Below are 20,636 nucleotides of genomic sequence, written 5' to 3'. Positions count from 1 at the left end.
AATGTTGACTAGAACCTGCCGCGGCCTCTGGAAATCTTGGGGCCAGGCTGGGTGGAGCAAAGAAAGATCACCGTGAAAATCAGGTCACCTCTGCCCTGGTCCCCAGGAGGTGACTGGTCCCTCTGCATCTTTAATATTCTTCCTACCAAGGCCTTCCCTGGTGGCTCAGGTGGAAAACAATCTGCCCGCAGTGCAGGAGACTCAGGTTTGATCCCTGGGTCAGGAAGATCCCCTGGAGGAGGGCATGGCAACCCACTCCAGTGTTCTTGCCTAGACAATCCCATGGACAGAGTAGCCTGGTGGGGTACGGTCCATGGGGTCACAAAGAGTCAGACACGAGTAAGCAACTAACACTTTAATACATGTAAATCCATGGCTGATTCATGTCAATGTATGACAAAAACCACTACAATACTGTAAAGTAATTAGCCTCCAACTAATAAAAAAAAAACAAAAACTAACACTTTCACCTACCCTCACCGCTTTGGCTTCTAATCAGACAAACCTGCCACTTCCCTTCCCTTCTCGCCTCTGTCTCCAATCTTTAGACTCAAGGGCTTTGCAAAAAAGGACTGAGCCACCGGGGATGCCAGGCACAGACAGAACCAGGCAAAGATAACAAATTAAAACAAGGGTGGGTTCCAGGCCGCGGTGGCGCGTCCATCACAGCGGACACAGGAGTCAGGACACCATCAAGTCCCACGTCCTGAGGTCCAGGGAGCTCTGTGATAAGGCCACTTCCCAAAGCCGAGGACAAGGCTCTCTTTGCATCAAGATGGGCCCAACAGAAACATGAGACGCGGTTCCGCCAGGGCCGGGGTGTGTTTGGGATGAAATTTGAGGCTCTGTGTGCCCTACTTTTGATCAGGGGACAGCAAGGCCTTGTTTCTGAGTCTGGGTTGGGGGGTCAGATGTCAGGGCCGTGGGTAACTGGGTCCAAATGTGTCCCCAGGTGACTGGAAAATGAGAGCTGATGCTTTGGAGAGAGTAACAGTCATGTACAAATCCAAATTTCTCTGTTGCCCCCTCAGTTCCCAGGTTTTGTCTACAGGGTAATAAAGATACTAGTAGCATACACCTTAAAAGAGTTTTATAAGCTTGGGCCAAAAACTGGCCAAGGGACTATTTTTTTTTTTTTACTGACATTTTGTCCTGGGCTCTATCCAGGGGTCAGCAAATTTTTCTGTTAAGAGGCCAGATATTATTTTAGGCTTGTGGGCTGTATGCTGTCTCTGTTTTGATTCTTCAACTCTGCCCAACTAATCCACTGCCGTGAGAAAACAGCCATTGAGGATACAAGAATGAATGAGCTTGGCTGTTGTTTCAATAAAACTTTATTGATAAAAACAGGCGGTGGGACAGAGTCTGCCTGCTTCCGTTCTAGATCAGCGATACTCAGTCTTGGTTGAACATCAGAAGCCCTAAGGCTCCCTGGGCTCTGACCCTTTAGATGGATTTAAATCGTCTGGGGCACAGCCTGGACTTTGAGACTTTTCAAGGCTACCCAAGCAATTCTAATGCACAGGGATCTAAGCCAACTAGCCTGGTTTCAGCCTCTTGGGATAACTGGCAATGCCTGCCACTTTGGGTCCAGAGCACCTATTGCGGTTACCTGATGACAAAGCTGTGGGTGTCAATCTCCTGCCCACAGCCGCTGTTCAGCAAGACCCCGGAGTTGCCCACGATGGCACACGTCCCGAAGTGCTTGTTTTTCAGTGGAGACGTTCTGGGGAGGAGCTCATAGAGGTTCTGGGACACGTTCATTGTGCTGTCTCGGTCGAAGATGTAATGAATAATGTCTCCAGGTTTCAGGGTCCCCTTGAGGACAGAAATGTCCTTTTCAGCATCCAAGAACTTTAAGATTTGCTTCCTGCAAAAGCCAAACACACATGAGGAAAAAGTCTGCTGTTGCCAGCTGCCTTTTGCCCACCTGGCTTTTCTTCTCCTCGGTCACCCTGCAGAGCTGCCGCAGACCCGCACCCAGGTGAAGTGAGAGGTCAGATGCCCTCAGAACAGGTTCCAGGCAGAGACTCGCAAAATGGCCCAGAGGCCAATCTGGTAGCTGTGCTCACACCCGCTTTCTAAGAGAAGATACCCGCCCTGGGAAATGCCGTCATTAGGACTCAATGCGAGTTCATCACGGAGGGATCTTGAAGGAAGGGTGACCCATCGAGCTGGTTTGCCTAGGAAAGCACGGTCTTAGGCTGAAAGCTCTGTGCCCCAGGGGCAAACTGTGTCTCTGAACCTTGGGCAAACCCAGACTGTAGTCATCCTATGTCGGACCCCCTTCTCTGAGCGGGATTCAGGGTCACCGTCTGACAAGCAGTCCTGAGTTGGAACTGGAACCCAAGATTACACCTGTCCCTTCTTCTCAGAGCCCGCTTTCCTCCTTGGCAGCCGTGTCTGGGCACAGGGGCCTCCCAGACGGCAGTGGGGGGTGTCAGCCACTCCCCCTCGGTGGGCCCGAGAACACGGCCTGAAGTCTCTGCGCTGGTCCGTTCTGTGCTGTGGGCTCTCTGGCCCTCCTCACTGCTATCTAGCTTGGAGTTTGTCAACTGTGATTTACGAAGCCCAGAGAGGTCTGGTCCCATAGAGCAGCACTGCTTTGTGTTGAGGACAAAATAAGAGGACAGCTCTCTCAGCTCCAGGGTGAGTTCTGGGGGGAAAGTTCCAGAATCATCTAGCAAAGCACATAAATGGGATGGGATGTGGTCAGAGAAGGGACCGGAATCCTCTCAGAATCCCCTGGGGAATTTTATCCCAAGAAGTTGGGGATCCTAACTGGAGGTTTTATTACAAAAACTGTATACTGTCCCAAGGGCTTCCCTGGAGGTTCAGATGTTAATGAGTCCACCGGTTAGTACAGGAGACCTGGGTTCAATCCTTGGGTCAGGAAGATCACCTGGAGAAGGGAATGTCTTCCCCCTCCAGTATTCTTGCCTGGAGAATCCCATGGACAGAGAAGCCTGGCAGGCTATACAGTCTGTGGGGTTGCAAAGAGTCGGACATGACTGAGTGACTAACACACACACACTGCCCCAAAGATTTTTAGACATGATTCAAGTCATCAGGAGAAGGAAATCTGGTACCCAGATCAGCTGGAATTAACTTCACTTCCTATAGCAAGCGAGCCCCCATCTAGAACAGATAGGATGAGATTGTTCTTCATTTCCACCAAGCTCCAGACGGACAGGACCATCACACATTTTGCAAATGTAAGGATTTGCAAGGTGGCTGCCCCATTGGACAGATGGTAACACTGATCCCCAAGAATCCGTGTTCTCTGAGATGGTCACAACCTGTGATGTATCCTGGTGGGGTGCACATTCAATCACTTGAGGAACCATAAAGAATTCAGAAGGTCCAGGTTGACACCTGAGAAATCCTGATTCTCAGCATGGCCCGGGTCTCAGCACGCTTTGAAAGGCCCACAGGGGACTCTTAGGTGGGTCCAGGTTTGGGAGCCTTTGGCATTGCCCAGGGGTGGCTAGAATGCTTGACAGGGCATAATGCTCTTCTTCCACTGGTCTTGCCTTATTAATGACCTGAATCTCATGTTTTCATGCATGGGAAACCACCCTTGATGAATAATTTCTATCTCTTAATGGAAAACAGAGGCATTGTTTTTATTTACTGAACCTTTACCAAAGGTGACGCAATTGACAAACTAATATGGCTTGGAAATTGCTGAAACCTTTGCAATTGCTTACCCCAGAGTATTTAAAAGCAAAGAGCCCCCAGAAAGCCCATAGAGAAATTCCTCTGTGCCTGAATTAATTTCTAACTAATTATGAGAAATTACTACCAGTTATTAAACAGCATTCCAAATCACTCGCAGAATCTTTATTATGAATAATGTTGGTGACTAATTGAAGGAAGATGAAGGAGATCCTTTTCCCCGCTGGGTGAAGGCACGTTGTTCCTGCCGGGGTGGCTGGGCGTTTGCAGGCTCCCTACGAAGGCCACAGTCTGTTCTTCTCCAAAGGGGTGGGGATGTCCTTTCTCTACCCGGTGGTGGGAGAAAGGGTAAGCGGAGATCACAGGTGGGCTTGTTCTGGCAGAAAGCTTTCACTCACAGCTGGTGCACATGTCTGCTCAGTCACTCATCGTGCCCGCCTCTTGAGACCCCGTGGACTGTAGCCCCCAGGCTCCTCTATCCATGGGATTTGCCAGGCAAGAATACTGGAGTGGGTTGCCATTTCCTTCTCCAGGGATCTTCCCAACCCAGAGATCAAACCTGCATCTCCTGCATTGGCAGGCAGTTTCTTTACCATTGAGCCACACTGGAGTGAATGAAAGTGAAAGTATTAGTTGCTCAGTCATGTCTGACTCTGTGACCTCATGGACCATCGCTCACCAGGCTCCTGTCCATGAGATTTTCCAGGCAAGGATACTGGAGTGGATTGCCATTCCCTTCTCCAGGGGATCTTCCCCACCCAGGGAAGGAATCTGGGTCTCCTCAATTGCAGGCAGATTCTTTATCATCTGAGCCACCAGGCAAGCCTGGGGTGAATAGGGGCTCCCCCAAATACATGGGGCTTCCCTGGTAGCTCAGCTGGTAAAGAATCCACCTGCAATGCAGGAGACCCTGGTTCGATTCCTGGGTTGGGAAAATCCCCTGGAGAAGGGACAGGCTACCCACTCTAGTATTCTTGGGCTTCCCTTGTGGCTCAGCTGGTAAAGAATCCGCCTGCAGTGTGGGAGACCCAGGTTTGATCCTTGGGTTGGGAAGATCCCCTGGAGAAGGGAAAGGCTACTCACTCCAGTATTCTGGCCTGGAGAATTCCTTGGACTGTATAGTCCATGGGGTCGCAAAGAGTCAGACACGACTGAGCGACTTTCACTTAACTTTCACTTTCCTAACCCTTGAGAACTGTGAGGTGCTATATTTGGAAACAGCATCTTTGCAAATGTAATTAAATTAAGGATCTCGAGGTCATCTTGATTACCCCGCTGGGCCTAAATCCAACGACAAGTGTCCTTATCAGAGATAGGAGAGGGGACACACAGACACAGAGGGAAAGGCTCTGTGAAGACGGGGCGGAGACGAGTGGCTCAGCCACACGATGGGGAGCGCCTGGAGTCAGCAGAAGCTGGAAGGGTGAAGACACAGTCTCCCCTGGAGCCTTCAGAGGCCGCGCTCACAATTCTGGCCCCCAGAACAGTAAGGGAATGCATTTTCTTTTGTTTGAAGCCACCAAGTTGGTGGAAATTTGTGACAGCAGCCTCAGGCCTAGTGCTCCCCGGGGCCGCTGACCGGGGGTCAGTAAGGGCAGGCTGGCAGCGGTTGGGGTGTAAGACGAGGGCCGGGCCCCCCACCACACGGATCTCAGAAGAGATGTGAGAGTGGGCAGAAGGGAGGTGACAGGGGTCCACTCCTTCAGGCACTTTGTCAGCTGCCAGCCCTCCCAGCTCATCCTCCCTACTCCCCACACCTCCTCAGGTCCCAAAGCCAAGCTTCAAGAACCAGGGGGTGGGGGGCATTTTGATAGTGAGCCCACCTGGAGGGGGCAGCTCCCCACTCTGCGTGGTGGCCCTTCTAGCGGCTAAGGTCCAGGCTGACTCCCGGGCCCCCGTCCCCCGTTCTTGGCCTCCCCGTGATGTCAGAGCTTTCTCACCTGGTCCTGGCTACCACACCATCATCCCCTCCTCCCCTCCTCCCGAGGGGTGCTCCAGCAATGCTGAGCACAGACACCAGACTTCAGGCAGCAGCATGGCATGCCTGGCAAACTCCTAAGTATCCCTCCAAACCCACTGCACCTGGCAAGTGTCTCCTGGCCGGCCCTCTTAGCCCCCTTACCAAATGAAGCGCTCAGCTCTAGGAGCTTTCCCACCTATTTCTATGAGGTGACACAGCCCACTGTCAGTATCTCACGGCCGGGCTCTAGCTTTGGGACACTTGGTCTGCTGCGAGCAGGTCTGATTCACGTCAGCTCCCAGCACAACGCCTGCAAGGGAATGGATGCTGCACTGACCAGTCTGTGCCGGTCTACCGCAGCTCTGTCCAAGCCAAGTGGCCACCGTGCTGACCTCAGAATCCCCCCGCAACAGCTCCCCATTCCCACCGCCCAACAATGACCACACCGCTCTGGAAACATCGCTCCGCAAGGATCAGGACAGGAGGGGCTTCCCTGGGGGCCCAGTGGTGGTGAATCCACAGGAGACACGGGTTTGATGCCAGATCCAGGACGATTCTCCATGCCGAGGGGCAGCTGAGCCTGTGCACCGTGACTGCTGAGCCCAGGCTCTGGAGACCGGGAACGTCGACTGCTGAGCCCACATGTGGCGACTGCTGAGCCCACACGTGGTGACTACTGAGCCCACACACGGCGAGCACTGAGCCCACACGTGATGACTACTGAGCCCACATGTGGAAAGCACTGAGCCCACACACAGCAGCTACTGAGCCCACACATGATGACTACTGAGCCCACATGAGGTGATTACTGAGCCCATATACGATGACTACAGAGCCCACACACGATGACTACTGAGCCCATACACGGTGACTACTGAGCCCACATGCGGTGACTACTGAGCCCACATGCGGTGACTACTGAGCCCACATGCAGTGACTACTGAGCCTACACGCGGCGAGCACTGAGCCCACACATGATGACTACTAAGCCCACACGTGGAAAGCACTGAGCCCACACGAGGCAGCTACTGAGCCCACATGTGGCAGCTACTGAGCCCATACATGGTGACAACTGATCCCAGATGTGGCGACTACTGAACCCACACAAGGCGACTACTGAGCCCACACGTGGCGAGCACTGAGCCTGCACGTGATGACTACTGAGTCCACACATGGTGACTACTGAGCCCACACATGATGACTACTGAGCCCACACGAGGCAACTACTGAGCCCACACATGGCAAGCACTGAGCCTGCACATGATGACTACTGAGTCCACACGCGGTGACTACTGAGCCCACACATGGCGAGCACTGAGCCCACACATGATGACTACTGAGCCCACATGCAGTGAGCACTGAGCTCCACACGCGATGACTACTGAGCCCCACACGTGATGTCTACTGAACCCACACACGATGACTACTGAGCCCACATGTGGTGACTACTGAGCTCACACGTGGCGAGCACTGAGCCCACACATGATGACTACTGAGCCCACATGCAGCGAGCACTGAGCTCCACACGCGATGACTACTGAGCCCCACACGTGATGTCTACTGAACCCACACACGATGACTACTGAGCCCACATGTGGTGACTACTGAGCTCACACGTGGTGACTACTGAGCCTACACATGATGACTACTGAGCTCACAAGCGGTGAGCACTGAGCCCACATGTGGCGAGCACTGAGCCCACACATGATGACTACTGAGCCCACACGCGGCAAGCACTGAGCCCACACATGATGACTACTGAGCCCACACGTGGCAGCTACTGAGCCCATACATGATGAATACTGATCCCAGATGTGGCGACTACTGAACCCACACGGGGTGACTACTGAGCCCCACACGTGATGACTACTGAGCCCACACACGATGACTACTGAGCCCACACGTGGTGACTACTGAGCCCACACATGATGACTACTGAGCCCACACGAGGCGACTACTGAGCCCACACGAGGCGACTACTGAGCCTGCACGTGATGACTACTGAGTCCACACGCGGTGACTACTGAGTCCACATGTGGCGAGCACTGAGCCCCACACGCGATGACTACTGAGCCCCACACGTGATGACTACTGAGCCCACACACGATGACTACTGAGCCCACACGTGGTGACTACTGAGCCCACACGTGGAAAGCACTGAGCCCATATGTGGCGAGCACTGAGCCCACACATGATGACTACCGAACCCACACGCGGCGACTACTGAGCCCACACATGATGACTACTGAGCCCACACGAGGCGACTACTGAGCCTGCACGTGATGACTACTGAGTCCACACGCGGTGACTACTGAGTCCACATGTGGCGAGCACTGAGCCCCACACGCGATGACTACTGAGCCCCACACGTGATGACTACTGAGCCCACACATGGTGAGCACTGAGCCCACAAGTGGTGAGCACTGAGCCCACACATGATGACTACTGAGCCCACACGCGGCGACTACTGAGCCCACATGTGGCAGCTACTGAGCCCACAGGTGGCGAGCACTGAACCCATACATGATGACTACTGAGCCCACACACAGCAGCTACTGGGCCCACACGCAGCGACCACTGAGCCTGCACGCGGCGACTACTGAGCCCACGTGCCCTAGAGCCCGTGCTCCGCAACAAGAGAATCCACTGCAAATAGAAGCCCATGCACTGCAACTGGAGGAAAGTCCGAGCAGACCCAGCACAGCCAAAAATTACTTAATGAATCAATTTTTTTTTTTTAAAGATCAGGACTAGAGCTGCTCTTTGGTTAAACAGACCCTCCCTTTGCGGTTAGGTGTCCCGTCAGCTCCTGGGTCACCTGCTGCCGGGATGTGACTTTTCACTTTCATGTCATCAGGGAGGGGCTTGCTGACTCAAGGACCACGGGAGTGGACCACTCCCCAAAGGCAAACAGGAGGACTCTGGCTGCTGAAAGGGGGGGATGGATGGAAGCAGCGAGGGCTGCTGCTTCAGGCTCCTCTGGAAAGAAGCCATCTGTGATCTCTGTGCATCCCCCCCAACCCCCACCAGGCTCTCTCTGCTGCTGACCTGGAGCCTGGCTCCTCGAAAACCCAGGACCTCAGCTGGCTGCTCCTGCTACCTCCCGACTCCAGTCGCCACACACACATGGGCTGCCGGGCTTGTCTGGGGTTTTTATTTTCAATTGATCGCTTAGAGATGAAACCTGCCTCGGCGGGAGGTAAACATTTTATTTCTATTCTGACTTCCTTAGGTGATGGAGAGAGGCAATTTGCTGGCTTGTGCCAAAGAAGGCCAAGTCTGTCTCTTGTCCTAGAGGTAATTACCACTACCTGATCCTCAGAGAGAGCGTCTGGTTGTGTCTCCATTTGGCCGAGGCTGGCTGGATGTTGTGCTTAATGCTTTCATTACTTCTGTCAACAACAGCTGGCAACGAGGAGCCATTTATCACAACTTCAGCTCTGGAAGAGGAGGGGAGAAAAGAGGAAGAGGGGAGACATGATCTGTTAGCAAGCCAATGACAAGCCTAATAGTTTTGTTTTTGCACGAGCTTGAATGTAAACTTCTTCGGAGGAGCAAAATTGCAGTTATTACCTGGGATGGGAAGGAAGTCTATTTATCTTCTAGAATGCACCAACTCTCTCCCTCAGGTATAACCTACATATATTCTGGGAGACAGGAAGGGGGTGATAAACTATCTCTCTCCCCTCTCCCACCCACAATGTTTCCTCTGAGTGAAACTTAGCAGTCACTGACAGAATAGTAATCCTTCTTCAGGCCACTTTTGCAAAACTCAGCAGAGCACTTGCATTAACAACCTCGTATCATGAGATGGTTTACAAATGTAATAAAGAGGAAAACAAAAACTCATACTGGGGCAATGGGATGTAGCCTTATCTCATTATCCCTCATTTGTAAGATGCCTCTTCAAATACCCGCCTTGTTCCAGAGTTATTCGAGCTCTGTTTCTCTCTCCCACTAGACTGTCAACAGGGGACCTCCCTCACTCGTTTCTGCATTCCCCAACGGTCTAACATAGCAGATGCTCAATAAATAAGTGCTTGCTGAATTTGAATTTGACCCTGGGGGAGCCTGGATGGATGAAGTTGCTGGCTGGCTCTGAATGCCTGAGGCCACTCATACATAATTCTGGGTGCCTTCATCATCTTCCCACCTGACTCAGGCAGTACAGGACCTGCTTGAATTCAGCGGCTTGAAATCTAAGCTAGTGGGTTTCTAAGAAACCAGGTTACAATCACATCTCTAAAAGCGCAGGAACCACAGTGATGCATGTGGGTCACATCACAAGTTCCTTTTGTGTGTGCTGACAGCACATTCTCTCAGTTAGAATGACAAGTGGATTTGTGATGTCAAATTCTGGAGCTTGAAAGGATTCAAACCAAACATCTATGGCCTCTGCATTTACCTTGGAACAGCCACGCTAAAAAAGATGAAATTCTTTTAATAGGTCTAAACCCAGGGCTCTATTTTGCCTTCTGTAGGTAGAGAAGAAATTTATTTGGGGGAGGCACTTTCTCCCCACATACCTCCGTTCCCAATATTTCTGACTCCTCTGGCTGATACTACTTGTCAGAGATTCAAAAATATGCAACTTTGGCAGAGAATAGAAAATTCAAGGGTTTGGGTATTCCTCCAGCTGACAGGCCTAAAGGGAGCTATCAAAGGAAACAGAAGACCTGACCCTTTGCAAGTTCTGCTGTCTTCATGAACAGAGGCAGAGGGTGTAGTGGAAAGATTTCACAAGCTGTGAGACTACAGGCAAATTACTTTATCACTCTGAGCCTCAGTTTCCCCATTTACAGAAAGAGGGTGTGCAAGAGGAAGATTCTCTGAATGGGGACTAGGCATGGTCCAACCATACCCAGTGTTAAGCCTGGGCCTGTTGGCTTGTAAAGCATCTTCTCACTCTCCAGCATCAAGCTGTCCTCTGGCCAAAGACTGTCATTTGGGGAAACACTCTTTTAGATTTAGAGTGTGCCTTCAGTAATCATGGGTTTCCCTTGTGGCTCAGCTGGTAAAGAATACGTCTGCAATGCGGGACACCTGGGTTCAATCCCTGGGTTGGGAAGATCCCCTGGAGAAGGGAAGGGCTACCCACTCCAGTGCTCTGGCCTGGAGAATTCCATGGACTGCATAGTCCATGAGGTCACAAACAGTGGGACATGACTGAGTGACTTTCACTTCACTTGGTGACTTCAATAGTCAAGGTTAACAGTTCTGAGATGACTTCCTAAATATTTTTAAGAGATCTCAACAAAGTTTCTGAGTGCTCTATTTTCCATCTTTATCTCTCCCCATGAAACGGGCTGAAAATCCTGATTCCTGAGTCTCCATTATCTGGCAAAAATTCAAGTTATGAATAAGCTCATTGGTGGCTCAAGTGCCTCCAAGTGGGTGGGCTCCTTTTCAGAAAGACTCTTACCCATCTGAATTTTCCATCTCCTGCAGCCCCTAGACCGGGGGCCATTTCCTGGGCTCTTCTATCAACAGCTCCCCACCCCCCTCACACTGATTAGGAAATGCAAAGCCAAAGTGAAACGAAACAGATCTATTTGCTAAGTAAGAAGGGCACCATCCAGCAAAGAGGAGAAGCAGATTAATAGCTGCCTTACAGCAAAAACAAATGAACACAAAATCTAATTTACAAACCTATTAGATTTGCTATGTAAGCTGTTCACAGCTGATCTGATTGTACCTCTGCCTCCAGAATTCCTGCAAGACAAAGGAAATGCATTATTTATAAATCCAGCTCTTTTTTGCAAAGCCCTCTTCAGTCACCAGGAGCTCCTGCAGCCCGCCTTGGAGAAGTACAGAGGGAGGATGCGTCCTCACCCCGGCTTCTCCAGAAGGGACAGCATCCTGATCCAGCCACAAACCCAAGCCTCTGACGGGAAGCTGACCTCAGGTCCTTTCCTGCCTCCCACTTGAGCATTGTTTCAATTCCCACCTAGGTTTCCACCTGAGAATTTCATCTGACTTGGAGACAGACTCCTCTGGGATTCATCCCCTCTGGTTAACCCCGCAGGCTAGCATGCTCTAGCACCACTCAGCACCGGCTGTAGCATGACTCAGCCTTTACTATAGCCTGACTCAGCATCTGCCCTTTGTCTTTTGTTTTCACTTACCTTGATGAAAGTGAAAGAGGAGAGTGAAAAGGTTGACCTAAAAATCAACTTTGTTCAAAAAACAAAGATCGTGGCATCCGGCCCCATCACATCATGGCAAATAGATGGTGGAATAGTGTAAATAGTGGTAGATTGTTTTCTGGGGCTCTAAAATCACTGTGGATGGTGACTTCAGCCAAGAAATTACAAGACCCTTGCCCACTGGAGGAAAAGATATGACAAAACCTATACAGTGTATTAAAAAGCAGAGACATCACTTTGCCTACAAAGGTTCGTATAGTCAAGGCTATGGCTTTTCCAGTAGTCACGTACAGATGTGAGAATTGGATCATGAAGAAGGCTGAGTGCCAAAGAATTGATGCTTTTGAACTGTGGTGTTGGAGAGGACTCTTGAGTGTCCCTTGGACAGACAGCAAGGAGATCAAACCAGTCAACCCTAAAGGAAATACGCCCTGAATATTCATCAGAAGGACTGATGCTGAAGCTGAATCTCCAATACTTTGGACACCTGATGCAAAGAGCCAACTCACTGGAAAAGACCCTGATGCTGGGAAAGATTGAAGGCGGGAGGAGAAGGGGATGACTAGAGGAGGAGATGGTTGGATGGCATCATCGACTCAATGGACATGAGTCTGAGCAAGCTCCGGGAGCTGGTGATGGACAGGGAAGCCTGGTGTGCTGCGTCCATGGGGTCCCAAAGAGTTGGACATGACTGAGTGACAACAACAACAGCTGGTGGTGAGATGTTGTCCACCACACTGTCTCCAAACTTAAGATCTCAGAAGCTAACAGAGGTAGCGAGACTGACTCAACCAGTGCCTCCAACCAAATGTGAAAATGATTTGCTTTTTGGTGGCAGGAAAAATAATAGCAGTGTCACTTTGTGGGGGAGCAGGAGACGGGTGAGTATGAGTGTCCTTTGCTTCTTTCTCTGGAGGATAAGCTGTGGGAGCCGAAGCTCTCTAAGGCCCTTTCCAGTCCCCCCGTTTCTGCAGTTCTGTCAGACTCGGTCCTGAGTGGGGGCTATAGGGCCATGAAGTTTCACCCTACTTTGCCAATGGCACTGGGTCAGGGGAGAGAGAAATCTATCTGCCCTTGGTATTCAGCCCACTTTGTGCTCTGTGTGTGTTTTTATTAAAAAGTTGTATGTGAGACTGAGGCAGGAGGCAGATGGTCCTCCCCCACCCAGGGCAAAGCTATTGGAGATTCATTCCCTATTGACTGAAATGCCAAGAGGAGGCTAGCAGGACAATTAAGGGAGGAGGCTGGGCCCTGCTCAGACCACTTGTCTTCCTGACCTTCCCAACCACACATGCACAGAGAAAGCTCCTTGGGGGCCAAAGGGGAGTCATGTTAAGGGAGGTTCTACCCAGAAGCCTTTTTGGTAGAACTCACCTTGGCTAAGGGATGTGTGTGCACACATGGGAGGATCCTGCGATATATCAAATACGGGCTGTGAACCAGGCAAATCATAATGATTGGCCAAAGGACACCCAGAAGAAATGTCCCATAGAAGTAATTCAAATTGCCACGAGGGTGTGACTCAGTGACTCTATTTCTCTCCCTGAGTCCACCCATGTGTCTATCCACATGTACTGCAATTCTTTCTCTTCTTAATATAATACTTGACTTGCTTCACTATTTCCGTCTTTGTTGGAATTCTTTTCTGCAAAGCTGAAGGCCAGGGCCCTGGTCACTGACCACTGGTCTAGTGGCTAGGATCTGGTGCTTTCACCACCGTGAGTAAGTGAGTAATAGTTGCTCAGTCATGCCTGACTCTTTGCAACCCCATGGACTGTAGCCTGCCAGGCTCCTCTGTCCATGGAATGCTCCAGGCAAGATTACTGGAGTGGGTTGCCATTTCCTTCACCACCATGACCTGGCCTCAATCTCTGGCTGGGAACCCAAGCCATTGCAGGCCAAGGCCGCCCAAGATCAAGACTAATGGTTAAATTAAATAATTTCCCCCACTGATTTGTAGGATATGTGGTTTGAGGAGATGTTCTCCATGCTTTTTCCATTTTTTTAAAGTTCCATCTAGACCTTCAGCCAAGGTGCTGGTATACTTCAAAGAAACAATTAAAATCACTGCAAAATCATTGTGATTTAATTAACATTTAACTTAATTAATTAATTTAAAGAACTCTGTGGGGGAAGCCAATGCCTATTTCCTCACTAGTTTTAAGTCTGAAACCAGAAATCCTTAATTTCTTTACGATTCACATACTTGTAGATATAACATTGTGTGTGTGTATATGTGACTGCGTGTGTGTTTGTTTTCCTGATAGATTGAAATGCCTTTTCAACACTGTTTGCAGTGAGAATCATTCTGCCTCATAGCCCGATGAGCCGGCAGCAGGAAGGGTGCTATGACTCATCCTGTGCCTCCGCCCAGGCCTCCCTTCAGGTCTCAGATTTCATCACACATAGTCTAATTTTTAATTGCACAGAGTATCATAGGTTCCTCACGTTGCAATCAATGCGTAATATCTCTTTCTTGTCTCTCTTCATTCCCCCTTGGGATGGCAGATCACTCACACTTCTAATTCAAGGGTCTGGGACTACCTGGCCAGCTCCGACCTGTAACCATCATCTATTATACTTAGGTCAGAGCCCAGGGGCTCTCCTGGGCATGCTGCTGTCCACAAGTCACTGACCTTTCACCATGCCCTGACCCTGACACCAACCCCTGTTTTCAAAATCAGCACTCCTTGTCGGGAGGGAACACTTGCTGGGCCAGATATTAAGTCAAGTATAGTAATTAAAAGTGTGGTCACAGCTCAAGATTAATGAAAAGTTAATGGAACAAAAAGATTGTCTAGAACTGATGTATTATTTTTTAAAAATTACATCAATGAGAAATTCGATAAATGGTTTGAAGTAGTTGATTAATAATCTGGAGGTGAGTTGGAGGGAAATCAGGTTAAGTGTTCCCTGATTTATAAATTTCAAGTGGATTTAACTAGTGTTTCTCAGACCCTAATAATGCTCCTATTCTTATCAGCAGTTTGCCATATTTTGTTTATCACCCATTCTACTACCTACTTAAGTTTTTTAATTGACTCATCTTTTTAAAAGTTCTTAACCTAAGCAATGCCATCGGTGAAAATATGGGTTTCATATCATGAAAATATACTCATTTGAAAAGAACACAAAACCATTACCCCCCAAAATATTTATCAATGGAATTCCCAAGATCATCTTACATTATCGCCAAGAACTCTTGTACCACCTCTGGAAAAGACTGAATTAAACAGTTAAATATTTAAAGAAGGCAACCCATACGAAATTGGTATGAAGATGGAAGAGAATATTTATCAAATCTTGATGAGGTATGAGGAGCAAATGTGAAGGACTTCTAAAATTCAGGAGTGTAAGAAGAAACCCTAAGAGGGAATGCAGACAGATTTGACTTCATAAAAATTTAAAATTCTGCTTATACAAACTGCAAAGCTCAACAAACTCTCTCCAGCGTCCTTCCTGGAATATGAGGGCTCCAGGTGAGGGGAACCCTGCATTGGGGTATCTATCTGGTTTACTGTAACCAGGGGTTTGGAGAGGACGTGACGCTGAGTACAACTGCCTCCTACCATCTTTCTCTTCTCTTGCCTCCAGGCCGGGTCCTGAGGAGCACTGAGGCCTGCTGATGGGGTACCACAGGCCAGGCACTTTTTCATACCAAGAAAGTAAATGAAAGTCGCTCAGTTGTGTCCGACTCTTTGCGACCCCGTGGACTGTACAGTCCCTGGAATTCTCCAGGCCAGAATACTGGAGTGGGCAGCCTTTCCCTTCTCTGGGGTTTCATACTAAAACTTCCTCTAACCCTGGCTTTCCCCCGCCTCAGCACTATTGATGTTTCAGGGTTGGTGTTGGCTGTCGGGGCAGCTAATTGTGAGCTGCATCCCTGGCCTCTACCTGCTCTAAGGCAGGAGCAGCCCTCCTGACACCCCGCAAACTGTGACAACCAAAACTGCCTCCAGACCATGCCCCTGGGCAGGGAGGCAGAATTACCTCCGCTTGAGAACCTCTGCTCCAACTCTTGTCTTCCACCTGTGCCTCTGAGATGAATCCCCGCCCCTGCTCTCCCTCACCAGCCAACCCGTTCCATCACCTTCCCAAGCCCGAGTCCATGCCAAACTCCAAGCCCAATACCCGTGCTTCTGCTCAAAACCCAAATTTCAACGCTCAGCCGCCTTTTCCTTCTCCTCCCAAAGCGTCCCACTACAGCATTTGTCACCTTTTTCATATTTAATTATTGCATGGGATCACAGATGGGAGACTTGAAAGAAATGTTGTCATTTACCTAGTCTAAACTCCTCCTCTTATAGTTGAAGGAACCAAGGTCTCGAGATTTGGTTCTGGTTTCAGCTTCCTTGGCTGCTCACCACAGTAGAATGGAAGCCCCTGGGGGGCGTGCACTAACCATGTCTTTTATTTTCTTTATCTGATGCTTTGACATCTGCGGGCTTGCTGACTTTGGAGGGACAGCTTCTCTCAGGGTTAGTAAATTCCTAGAGACAGTAAACCACTGGCCTGGGCGGGCACCTTTCAAATGCAAACCAACCAATCTAGAGCCCAACCCCCTCCTGCCCCACCACCTCCCTTACTGGGATCTCACACCCTGGGTCACCACCCACCTGCCATAATCAACCTAGAGCTAGGTACTTCTATGCATCTACTGGATTAATAAACCCAGGAATTACAGTTATCCCAGACACACAGGGTCAGCTCCGATGCCCCATAGTCTGCTGAAGTTATCCAAAACAGCCAGTCCAAAGCTGCTTACCCAGCCTCACCCTTGCTTCCTCTGCAAACCACAGTAAAGGCTCTTGTCCACAGCTCCCCCTTCCTCTTAAGGGACCTGGTGCTACTCCATAGAGCCCTGCATGATGTGGTATGCCACCTCTCTTGGGGTCTGGGAGAATAACAAACTCCATTTTCAACAGCAGCCATTTCCTGATCTGTTGGCCTATTATTATTAAATAATAATAAATTATCATTATTAAACAATAAATTATTATTATAGATATTATCTAAATAATAGATATTACATCTATTAATATACAATACATTAATAGATATTATCTATTATTAAATGATAATAAAACATAATAAAACAGGGAGACCTTGTCTTGTTCACCTTCTCAGCCTTGCACAGTACCTTGCTCAAGTGGGACTTTTCTTCCTAAGTCCTTCCAGTAGCTTGCATAGTGTGTTCCCACATATTATTTATACCTGTGCAAGACACTGTTTCACCTCTCAGATACCCAGAGAATGGGGCATTCAGAGAAACTGTCATTCAGAGAAACTCAGGCTGCAGATGTTTGGCTCAAAATGAAGCCTGAATTGGCAAGGGATTTTTTTTCTAATTAGGTTTGGCCTTTATTGTTATTCAAATAAGTCTGCATCCCTTGTGACAGGGGAATGCTGAGACCTGCTTGGTTGAGTGACAGAAGATGATCTGGTGAGAAAAATCTGCTAAAGATAATTAATCAACTTCTGAAATCATAGAAACAAAGATGCTTAGATCATCCAAGTGAAAAAAAATGTATGGGAAAATGTATGCATGTTATAAAGAACTCTCTAATGTTAGTAACAACCACTGTCCACATGACCTGCCCAATATTCTCAGCCATAGTTAGGATGGAGGTTGATTACTCCAAAGCTCTACATTTTGAGAAGTTAGTCTCCTTCCCACCACAAACATAATACTCTTTCCAAGCAGTAGCTAAGATAGTAAATAAAAATAGCATGTTAAAAGAGAATAACATGCATAGTTGGATTTGTTTTCAGTGAAAAACAATGAGCAAACCTGAAAACTGCACTTCTGTTTAGCCTCTTCATCCAAGCCCAGTTGTTTGTAGGTAAGGTCACATTCTAGTGTGTTGGGGTCTCATAACTGTGTTATAATCTCCCACATCCTTGGTTTCTCACTGGAGAGTCAGGCTCAGTAAATGAACTTTCAAGAGCTGACAGCTTTAATTAAGAGTCTGCATCCAACTTAAACAGCTGATTAGTCCTGAGAATAGAAGATTAAACTGAAGCAAAGTCATGAATTTGCAGGTGACTGATTCTTCCTTCCCAGTTTCAGGAGGATACTGAATGTGTGTGCTCAACCTGTGTACAGAAACCACTGGGGTTCCTCCACTGCTGGTCCTCTGCTGCTCCTCCAAGGACACATGATAGCTATGTGGCCCCGGACACATGGTGAGGAGGGAGTAAGGAAGAGAATGATTTCGGGTCAGTCACATGAAGAGTGAGAGCTCCCAACGGGGTCCAATGGTGGTTTTTAAAATGACTTTTTCTTTTTGGGGGTTGTTGTTGTTCAGTTTCTAAGTCATGTCTGACTCTTTGCAACCTTAAGAACTGCAGCACACCAGGCTTCCCTGTCTTTCACTATCTTCTGGAGTTTGCTCAAGCTCATGTCCATTAAGTTGGTGATGCCATCCAAGGACACGCAAGTATGTGGTGCCCCAGACACATGGTGAGGAAAAAATCAAGGGAAAGGATGATCTAGGGTCAGTCATGTCCAACCATCTCATCCTCTGTTGCCCCCTTCTCCTCCTGCCTTCAATTTTTCCCAGCATCTTGGGCTTTTTCCAATTAGTCGGCTCCTTGCGTAAGGTAGACAAAGTATTGGAGCTTCAGCTTCAGCATCAGTCCTTCCGATGAATATTCAGGGTTGATTTCTTATAGGCTTGACTGGTTTGATCTCTTTGCAGTCCAAGGGACCCTCAAGAGTCTTCTCCAACACCACAATGCAAAAGTATCAATTCTTTGGTTCTCAGCCTTCTTTATGGTTCAACTCTCATATCTGTACATGACAAATGGAAAAGCCATAGCTTTGACTATATGGACCTTTGTGAGCAAAGCAATGTCTCTGCTTTTTAATATGCTGCCTAGGTTTGTTACAACTTTCCTTCCAGGGAGCAAGCATCTTTTAATTTCATGGCTGCAGTCACCATCCACAGTGATTTTAGAACCCAAGAAAATAAAATCTGTCACTGTTTCTGCTTTTTCCCCATCTATTTGCCATGAGGTGATGGGACCAGATGCCATGATCTTAGTTTTTTGAATGTTGAGTTTTAAGCCAACTTTTTCACTCTCCTCTTTCATCCTCACCAAGAGGCTCTTTTTCTACCATTAGAGTGGTATCATCTGTGTATCTGAGGTTGTTGATATTTCTCCCAGCAATATTGATTCCAGCTTGTGATTCATCCAGCCTGGCATTTCACATGATGCACTCTGCATAGAAGTTAAATAAGCAGGCTGACAACATACAGCCTTGATGTACTCCTTTCCCAGTTTTGAACCAGTCTGTTGTTCCATGTCCACTTCTAACTGTTGCTTCCTGGCCTGCATACAGGTTTCTCTGGAGATAGGTAATCTCATCTCTTTAAAAATTTTCTGCAGTTGGTTGTGATCCACACAGTCAAAGGCTTTTTGTGGAAAAATATGCATAACACAAAATTTCCATTTTGTTCTTTTAAGTGTACAATTCAGTGGCATCTGGTCTGTTCACAAGATCGTGCAGCCATCACCATCTCTAGGATTTTTTCATCCCTCCCAACAGAAACTCTGTCCCCCTGCTTCTTTCTGGTGAACTCTCCAGACTGTGTTACCTGAATCTCTCTCCTAGACTTACACTCTATCTGCCCTAACAGTGTGGAGAACTTGTCATAAGGGGAAGCAAGTTAAGGGTACAAGCTCTGAGATAAGACTCCAAGGGTCTGCATTCTAACTGAACTAATCATTAGCTGTGTGATCTTTGACTACTGCTCCAGGCTTATGTTTGTTCATGGAGTGACTGTAGAGATTAAATGAGCTAATGAATGCGGAGATGTAGAACAGTGCATGACACGTCGTAAAGAACTTGATATTGATGTTATCCTTATTTTGACTTTTTGCAACCCTTTAAAAATGCAGGGACTTCCCTGGAGGTCCAGGGCCTGGGACTCCGCCCTCTCAGTGTTGGGGTGGGGACCCGGATTTGATCCCTGGTTGGGATCCCCCATTCAACTAAAGATCCCCCAGGCCTCAGCTAAAAAATCCCATGGCTGGGGATCCCGCATGCTTCAATGAAGATCAAGGATCCTGTGTGCGGTGGCTGGGGCCCAGCACAGCCAAATATGTAAATAAATAAGTACTTTTTTTAAAAAAAGTAAAATCATCTTGACTTGAGAGGCACATGGTAACAGGTAGCTGCCCAGATTTGACCTGTGAGCTATGCTTTGTTAACTCCTTCTCTAGGATCAGTTCAGTTCAGTTCAGTCGCTCAGTCATGTCCGACTCTTTACCATCCCATGGACTGCAACACGCCAGGCTTCCCTGTCCATCACCAACTCCTGGAGCTTACTCAAACACGTGTCTACCGAGTTAGTGATGCCATCCAACCATCTCATCCTCTGTTGACCCCTTCTCCTCCCGCCTTCAATCTTTCCCAGCATCAGGGTCTTTTCCAATGAGTCAATTCTTTGCATCATGTGGCCAAAGTATTGGAGTTTCAGCTTCAGCATCAGTCCTTCCAGTGAATATTCAGGACTGATTTCCTGAATATTCTTCTCCAGGATGTTAGGAGCAAAATGCCCCTCCACATGGCATCTTTGCCATATGTCTCCTGATGACATCCTTCTGGTGGAGGTAGGCTTCTACTGCCAGAGGAAGGCTTTCCTGAAGTCACAGCTCCAACAGTGAGGACTACAAACCGCTGCACTGCTAGCTCCTTATGTAGATCAGTTCGTAAGGAGTGATCAGGCCAGTCACTTCTGGACTGCCAGCCAGGATCCCGGGTAGGTATAGGGGGCTCCCTCTCAGCAGCTTCAGCCTTATTGCTGTTATTCAGTCGCTCAGGCCTGTCTGACTCTTGGCCACCC

At 48.6% G+C, this 20,636-nt stretch overlaps 1 protein-coding gene across 1 annotated transcript in view; it reads right to left on the bottom strand.

Annotated features, from left to right (window-relative positions):
* The window catches only part of ST8SIA2 (ST8 alpha-N-acetyl-neuraminide alpha-2,8-sialyltransferase 2), a 76,535-nt gene that overhangs the window by 24,030 nt on the left and 31,869 nt on the right, over window positions 1–20,636 (bottom strand). Inside the window, exons 2-4 of the mRNA XM_043434499.1 lie at window positions 11,288–11,350; window positions 8,950–9,078; window positions 1,613–1,870 (exon numbers count right to left, since the gene is read on the bottom strand). Coding sequence (XP_043290434.1) covers window positions 1,613–1,870; window positions 8,950–9,078; window positions 11,288–11,350 — 450 coding nt within the window. The remainder of the gene's footprint in view (window positions 1–1,612; window positions 1,871–8,949; window positions 9,079–11,287; window positions 11,351–20,636) is intronic.

This window comes from Cervus canadensis, chromosome 17, assembly GCF_019320065.1.
Source record: "Cervus canadensis isolate Bull #8, Minnesota chromosome 17, ASM1932006v1, whole genome shotgun sequence".
NCBI lineage: Eukaryota > Metazoa > Chordata > Mammalia > Artiodactyla > Cervidae > Cervus > Cervus canadensis.
The sequence above is the reverse complement of the archived record's forward strand: the minus strand, read 5'-3'. Positions and strand labels throughout refer to the sequence as shown.